General features: G+C 35.5%; 1 protein-coding gene across 1 annotated transcript; it reads right to left on the bottom strand.

Annotated features, from left to right (window-relative positions):
* Nucleotides 1–1070: 1070 nt before the first annotated feature.
* On the bottom strand, nt 1071–7473 carry LOC136004585 (transmembrane emp24 domain-containing protein 11-like). The gene is made up of 5 exons (XM_065661189.1): nt 6115–7473; nt 5200–5300; nt 4255–4380; nt 2377–2523; nt 1071–1516 (listed from the first exon to the last, which is right to left on the bottom strand). Exons 1-5 carry the CDS (start codon nt 6242–6244, stop codon nt 1367–1369), a joined length of 654 nt encoding a protein of 217 aa, XP_065517261.1. The 5' UTR covers nt 6245–7473; the 3' UTR covers nt 1071–1366.
* Between the last annotated feature and the right edge of the window lie 1212 nt (nt 7474–8685).

Here is an 8685-nt window from a genome sequence, read left to right as displayed (position 1 = left end):
CTTTTGTCTCTACTTTTTATCAGCTTTATGGATTCTCACATACACACAGCCGCATTTTAATTCTCATGCTGGAAATGTAAGTGAACTTAAAGGGCAATGTTATTTCCTTGCTAATGAAAACAAAAGGTGAGAAGATAGAAAACAGAAAAAAAGCAGTGCCTTTGAAACAATAATTGATCTAGAGATATCTCAGCTTTTACTACCTTTTAAATTAGTGAAGGGTCTGGAAAGAGAAGTAGGAAGCCAAACCACAATATTCTACTATCACAGCGCTATCAAGAAACTGTTTCAAGTTAATTATATTTTAATCAAGTGCTGAGGTGGGTGATGTTATAACCACCTCCAACTCCTTCTTACACTACTGATGCTTTATCTGTATTATTAATCACAGCTTTTGACTTTTAATTACATGATATTGTAGGTTGTTCTGTTAGTTGTACATAAACTAGCTAAATTAAGGCCTAAAGACATATTCAACAAAGTTGCAGTAAGTGAAATGTAAATACACGATTAAGTCAAAAACTGGCAAGCTCCTTAGACTGTCATCATATGGTTGCTGAATAATTAAAATAGAAATAATTCTCCAACACAGAAACAAACTGGAGAATTCAGTATAGTAATAAAATAAAAAATATAGTCACAAATTCAGTGTTTATGAAGAAACCTGTAATATGACTTACTTTGGCATACTTCATAAATACCATAACTTACATAAACAGCTGTGGGAGAGGTCTGATCTCAACTCTATAGCCTAATGTTTAGGGTTTATCTGAAAGTAAAAAAGAAGTGAAATTCCAAATTGTTTGTGTGGGTATCTCTCTTGAATGTCGCTGGTCATAATCTTAAGGGTGGGCTCCACTGTCACTGAAAACTTTGGATATTTTAAAAGAAAAAATTCACAATTATATTTGTGAATATACGTGGACTCCAAGACACTGACAACAAATTAATCACTGCACGGAATACAGCTGTTTCTCTGCCTACTATGTGAACCTCAGTCAGTCTGAAATGCTGAACTGTTTATGGTAGTACTGAATAAGATTACTAAGCAAGTAGAAAAACTCAAAATATAAAGTTTGGGTTTCTTTTATTTTTGGTCTAGATATAACAATCCTGATTTGAACTTAAGTGCTGTCTTAGTCACCAAGTTCTTTTAGATTTAGCTTTACATCTGCAAGGGGGGAAAAACTGACAAAGCGTGGGATTCAAGGTAAGGGGATGACAGTGGTTGTGATATAAATGGAGAAAGCAGACTTATAGAAACTTGAGAGTTATATACAACCAATTTTCTCATAGGAGGGTTTTTTAATACGTTAGGTGTTACATGGTGTGCAATTTTTGAACCTGGGCATTTACTTTATAAGACTTAAACAAGCTTCTTAGAGATAAAGAAATCTCTGAGTGATTTGATTTGCCAGATTCCAATGGAGATGAGGATCAGTGTTTGTACAATAGCCCACCAAACAATATTGCTGTTGGTTTCTTCACTTGTCTTCCGAAATTTTTCTTCACGCTCCTAAAGAAAAAAGGAAAAGCATAATTGTTACCTTTTGGCATCTGTATGTTTCATGCTGCTGTGCAGGTAACTAGACAGGCAACCCTCTTCTGCACAGTAGTGAACAAACACTTTTTTCATGTTAATAAAAATGAAAGTTTTTTTCTTCTCCAGAGGGTGGGTATCTTTGAAAATAAAAAATGAGAAGCAGACACTGTATCCTGAAGCAGAAAGGCAAACAGAGCTTTCCCTTCTTCACAAAAGATACACTGTGCTAAATGTTTTCCATTAGCGCAGCTGAAGCCTTTTTAGCTTTCCTGACATTTCCATATTGCAGTCAAGAGCCTTTTTGCAGCCAAATTTCTTTCTTTAGGTAATTAGTTGATGTACTTCAAACACAGTCTGACAGCCTGCATGCCTATAGGAAAGTGAAAACAGTAGATGTACACTTGTTTAAAGTAAAGCTTTATTTCTAACTGCATGGAGATGTATAAATGTATACACTCAGTCATTCGTGCCCATTCCAATAAAGCTTATACACATGGACCAGCATGGAAACAACAGCTGGCAACATCACCAGCGACCGTACCTGCCACCTGTTCAGATCCTGTTACTGACTCTGACCAAGAAAAACATATTTGGCAATTCCTGCCGGAAAATAACACCTGCTACTACAAGCATGAGTTCACAGTGACTAGTTTTTATGTTACAGATTAAAAATACTTTGCAAGGCAATGTAGGCTATTTTGGTTAAACACCTCTAGATTTTTATGAGTTAGTTAAAAATAACACTGTAATTAAATAATAAACTTCATAATATTTTATAAATCAATAAGCCTATGTACAATATTTTTAACATTTCCAATAGGGAACATACATACTCTTTCATAGTTTTGCTCTTTGGATATGTGATGAATTTGCTCAATTAGATGTCCTAGTTTAATATTAAGTTCATTCACTTTGTCTTTTGCTTGAACAACAGTTTCATCCAAAAAATGTTCTCCAACTCTAATGTCCAAATGGATACGCTGTGAACAGAAAAGATGTTCTCATTACTGTGGCTTGTGTGCTTTCAAAATTCCTTAGGAAAAAAGAAACAATGGATAATTTCCCTTTAAGCTCATGACAGGAAACCAGTTTTAACTGCTTGCAGAAATCCTTCCTAAAATTAGAATCAGGTGTGGTATTTAAAGTGTTTCTTAATTTTATTTTTAAATTAATTATATAAATTTACAATCATCACTAAAGTTAAGGCATTATTTTATGCTAGTATTGATTCAACAACCAAGAAAAATTTTTCTCTTCTTTGTCAATCTAGTTAAATAAATAAGCAGCATTAGGACTGCTTATTGTGTTTCACATTCCATCCTATTACAGAAATTACATTCTTCAGGAGTACTGCAGGAAGCTCTTTATAGATGCACTTCTAGGTTTTCTGCACTAACAGGAATATAAGACTGGAGACCAGCTGAATCATTATTTGCATGCAACATAGGTGTTGAAGAAGAACCATCCATAAAGTATCTTTTTTAATTTCTCCACACACAGTTTATCCAGTATGAAATACCTCCCAATAATCTGTTATATATTTTACAATCTATAGCAAAAATGCCCCAAACCTGCCAAGCAATAGACCCACAGAAAGAAAAGAGGAGAATGCAGCTTGCAATATTATGCAATTTATCTTGGCATGAATGAAAAATTTTACTAAAATAGGAGAAATTTCTCCTAGAAACCAATTTGTACCTAAGACAAAATAAAAACCTTTCAGTGAAACAGATGATCTGCAGAAATCTTAGAGCTTGATATTGCCACGATAGAATTTTGATGTATTCACACAACTCCAAATGAAGAGCACATCTTCTTTCAGCTCTCTTAGAGTTAGCCAACTCAATATCCAGAAATAATCCATCCCACAACCTCATGGTAGCCTTTGTTTAACTTTGAAGCAGCACAGATAAGCACCACTGCATCTGATTCTTCTTTTTTACTTCCATGACCTTATGCTGAACAAGCCGCCCTATTTGGTATCTGGGCTGTTAATGTTCTCCTTACCTGCATCTGTTCACTTCTTTTAAACACGATGACCAGAACTGTACATGGGGCATGCATCATGTGCAATTATATAAATACAGCCCCATCTATACGAGATAAAAATCTTCTTGTGTATCCTCAGAGTCACATGCATGGCGTGTAGTTAACTATGACCAACCAATGCTTTATCCCCCTTAGTCTCTCTAGTTGATGAGTTTTGAGAATATTTTTGTTAGAACCTCAATACTTTTTCAATGTGTATGATTAAATTTCCATTCATTTCTGTAAATCAGCCTATAAGAACACCTGCTAATTGCAGTGTAATAGTCCCACTTCAGTACTGTTAACTCTTCTTGGTTTTGTGTCATCTAGACATTCCTAAAGTATGCATCTAGGATGAAATTTGGCCTACCTCAATCTTACATATTTATATTTTGAACCAAATAGTTCTTCTTATTAATCAGAATCTTTCACATTCAAAGCACTGTACAAACATTAAACCACTTTACAGTTATTAGTCTTTCCTCTTTAATCTTGACTTCTTAAATAACAGAACAGTCTTTTTATCTCTACATATTCACGATTCTAGGTTTGTCTTTTTTAATTACTAGGAGATGTTTAATTATCTGCTAGAATTTAGACCAACGTCTAACCTAGTTTGTAATCTCTGCAGTTTGTAAACAATGGATACTATTCCAACAACAAATATTTAAGGAATCACCTACCAGTTTACTTCCTGCGAGTGCCACCAATCTTGTGGAGTTAGACTGTAAACAGATAAAATGCTCCCCAGAAAGGTAGGATGTAAAAGAGAATGTTCCTTGAGGCCCATACAGTTTTGACATTTGTACCTGTAATTTAGATATTATACATGTTGGGTATGTACATAATAAATGTCAATGAAACACAATAAACAGTACTGTGAATTGGATGTGAAATGTAATCAATTAAACCTCCTGACATCATTAAATTTATCTCAATTTCAAAACAAATTTAAGATAGAATTTAGAATGAATTTCAGAATAAGTTTAGAATAGAATTTAGAATTAATTTCAGAATAGATTTAGAGAAAAATCAACAGTTTCAGCTCACAATTAACATTGAAATGTTATAGATTTCTGCGAGGTACAAAAGCCAAGACTCCCTAAAGCACTTAACATTTCAAAACTAAGACTTACTATAAGCACAAATCTAAATTGTCCATTTTTGAAAAAGCTTGGGACCTCATAGCAGCGCAGGCAGTTGCTGTGCAGGATGACTACATGCAGCCTCATGGTAATCTTGAGTTTTGCAGTTTGGTTTATTATCAGCTTTTCTTCCTGCTGCTTAAGTACATTCTGTGCCACCTTACTTCATTAGTGAATTTTCAGGGTTTTTCAATTTACCCTGTTTTCTCAGTTGTCACATACTTAATGACAGTTTCCCAAAGCCAGTCCTAATGCAAAAATTGTTCACCCACATCAGTATCAAGCATCTTTACTTCTATTTACCTTGATAGAAATCAAGAGGTGTTTATAACTTTCAGCAGCAAAATACTGAAATAGCTGGTAAACTGAAGATCTACAATTCCCTCGAAAGTGTCTATTGTCTATTATTTTTAGATAGTGTTGCCTGCCAGTACTAAAAGTGAACTCATAAATCATACAGAAACATTCATAAAGCACATTTACCTCAGCAGAAGGAGATTTAACAGTCACAATCATTCCTAAACCAGGAGCAGATTCAAGAAAATCTTGGATCTGTATATCCCAGCGTTGTACTTTGTAATTCCCTGAATAAAAACAGAGGCAAAAGTCTGTTAAACAAGAACAGAGTTTAATATTAAACATCTTTATTGCTTTTTCAGCAAAAATATAAAGATAAATGATTAACAATAAAGTAGTAAATGTATATCATATGCTTTTGATTAAAATCACTCAGGGGGCACTTTACAGCAGTGTGAAATGCAATAAATTTTTACTACACAAGAAAATGTTCTACAATATTACAAAAATGGTCGATTAACAAGTAATACTTTCTGATTACTTCTACTGATTCTCTGGCAAGATAGTATACAAAAGGCACTGTAAGACCTCTAAAAGCATAAGTATGCTGCATTCAAATTCCATTTTTAAGATGGTCTTACATATTTATCAGTAATTTAATGTGCTTGTTATATCCCATGTGAAATGGAACTTTTGTACATCTTGAACTGCTTTTTTCCACACCAGCATTAAGCCAAAAAGTAACTCTCCCATTCATATGTGGAAAAACATGTAACAGAAATTCTGATATAAATGGGGAAATCAGTTAGACTGTACAAAAGCACACATTGAAGCATCAATTCCACTGCTGTAGAGTTAGAAGACATTCTTTGTCTAGTCAGTTAAGCACTCTAGAAACCTGCATTTGTTTGTGTGATAGACACACAAAATATGTGAAGACATTATGACTAGCATCTGCTGTGAAGAATTATTTTCAGTGTGCCCTTTTTTTTAACCCCATAGCTTTACCATATTCATCGATCACAGAATTTCCTGTTACATTACAAGCTATCTTTCTTATTGCATAGGTTAGAACATCATATAGCATTGACAAATACCTACCAATTACCAATGTGTCCCTGGGAACATCTTCAATTATGCATTTCTCTTCTCTTTCTCCACTGTGAAAATACAAAGCAAGTGAAAATGAAATCCAGAAGTTCATAAGAAATCCTGTTAAGTGGCTTTTCATGTTTTTTATGTATCCCAGTTCTACTGCTTTTGAAAGCAACTATTTACAAATGTAGCCTTGTGGTTGTCCTCTGTTTGCTGCTTATCAGCGTATTTTTGAGAGGAAAAAAAGCCTGTGAGAAAAGGCAGCTGGTGGTTACACATTTATATATAACTACAGTATGTTCTGCAGAACGAGATAACATGAAAAAGATAACTTGCAAAATCTTTTACTTTCCTGGCATCTAGATTAAAACTTTATATTATACACATAGAAGAACATGAAAGCGGACCTTTCAGGTACTTGAGATCAGTTCCCTTGGTTACTGTAAACAACCACATTGGCTATCTCTTCCCATAAACTGCTCAGTTTTCAACTAAAATGAACTTGTTAATTTATCTTTCCCATTTATTCTGGATGAGTATTCCAGGGTTTCACTCTTCTTTTATTAAGAAGTCTTGTAATTTGCAGCCTAAATCATTGAACATGCATATACATCTGTACAAAACCACCAGGGAATACATAAAAGGGCTGAAAGAAATATGAAGAAGTCAAACAAACTCAGGCAATAAAAGAACCTGAAACACTAATGAATAGGATTCAGCAGGAAGGAAACAACAAAATTAACGCTTTCTGAATAAGCTTTATCTACATAAGAATGTCTTATTTGTAGATACTGCTTAATAAATTCTCCAAAGAAAGTTATAATGTAAATTGATGATTGAGGCCTTTCTTTTTACTCTTTGTACTAATATAGACCAATGTATATGTCAGATGATGACGTAACTTACCATTCAGGTGCTCCTTGTCCTATAAACCGAGATCACTGTGTCTGAAAGAGTGGTTTCAATGTGAGAGGATATGCAGTCATTACCAGCAAGGAAGGATCCACCTATGGGATCATTCCCAGTAGGAAGAATTCATCTTCAAGCTCATTTTTCCCCTTCAGAAGCTTGCCACACTCCTGTTGAATGCACTGACTCTTTCCAGCCCTGCCATGTTCCTCAGCAACATCTGAGATTTGATAATGAAATTGTTCAGTGACGTCCTTGAATGTATCTTCAAGAACCTCTCAGTTTACTCCAGAGTTCTGTCATCCTGACTTTGGATTATAGAATCATAGAATAGTTAGGGTTGGAAAGGACCTCAAGATCATCTAGTTCCAACCCCCCTGCCATGGGCAGGGACACCTCACACTAAACCATCCCACCCAAGGCTTCATCCAACCTGGCCTTGAACACCACCAGGGATGGAGCTCTCACAACCTCCCTGGGCAACCCATTCCAGTGTCTCACCACCCTAACAGGAAAGAATTTCCTCCTTATATCCAATTTAAACTTCTCCTGTTTAAATTTTAACCCGTTACCCCTTGTCCTGTCACTACAGTCCCTGACGAAGAGTCCCTCCCCAGCATCCCTATAGGCCCCCTTCAGGTACTCGAAGGCTGTTATTAGTTCGCCACGCAGCCTTCTCTTCTCCAGGCTGAACAGCCCCAACTTCCTCAGCCTGTCTTCATACGGGAGGTGCTCCAGTAGGCTTCCTCTATTGCACACACACATGCTATATATGCATGTAGACAAGGAAAACACCATTTCCTTACTGGAAGCTTATCAGCATTTATTTTTCTTGAGAAGGTAGAATTTGGAGTTTATGGGGTTTTTTTATATAGCTGTCAAATGCTCAGCTGCATAAGTTGCATCCTCAAAACAATCCATATACCAAAGGATCATGAGTAGTCTTTTTCTCATATTACCTAACACCTTCTTCCAATTGCCTCTTACAATGTCCCATTTGCATTTACTGTTATTAGGTTACACCTATAAATAAAACTATGTTGGGCTTCCTATCCAATTCTATAAGCACAGGCTTACAACCATCACTAGTGCAGCCCATTTCACATCTTGAAGTATCTTCACAGAAGTTCTAACACAAGTATTAAGTCACCTCCAGGAAAATACAACATCTTTACACTGATAAAGAGATTATGAGACAAGGAGCAGTGATTCCTTAAGTATTTCTTCTCTTTCTTTGACTCCATATGGTTAAGGATAGGGGGATACAAATTGCATCTTATGGCCATTGAATCCTTAAGAGTCTCAAGGGTGGCATTAGGACTCTGTTACTGCTTTAGCATTTATCCATCAGAAATAATTTTAGATTATATAGATTCTCATCATATAATTGGACTCTCAGGCCTCCACCAAGGAAGATCTTAACTGGCATGCACCTGCATATATTCTCATCCCCTGCTACAACTGAAAGAAGTAAATATTTATCTGCAGTTTGTGAGCTACTTAAGCAATCATCCTTTTAGCACTTCAGTGACTAGTTGAGGTTTCCAAAATTCCATTTTCCAATGGCAGAACATAAGATATACAAGGGGACACCACTTTATCCTTTACTCTGCCCAGACCACTTTAACAGACACATTACTTACGTACTTTTGCTAGCAAATGCTGACA

The sequence above is a fragment of the Lathamus discolor genome, chromosome 1, assembly GCF_037157495.1.
Source record: "Lathamus discolor isolate bLatDis1 chromosome 1, bLatDis1.hap1, whole genome shotgun sequence".
NCBI lineage: Eukaryota > Metazoa > Chordata > Aves > Psittaciformes > Psittacidae > Lathamus > Lathamus discolor.
The sequence above is the reverse complement of the archived record's forward strand: the minus strand, read 5'-3'. Positions and strand labels throughout refer to the sequence as shown.

Coding starts and splice junctions, on each gene's coding strand:
- LOC136004585 (XM_065661189.1), bottom strand. CDS start 6,244: ATGAAAAGCCACTTAACAGGATTTCTTATGAACTTCTGGATTTCATTT. Junction 5,301..6,114: donor CAGGGACACATTGGTAATTG/GTAGGTATTTGT, acceptor GTTTTTATTCAG/GGAATTACAAAGTACAACGC. Junction 4,381..5,199: donor TTAAATCTCCTTCTGCTGAG/GTAAATGTGCTT, acceptor TCTAAATTACAG/GTACAAATGTCAAAACTGTA.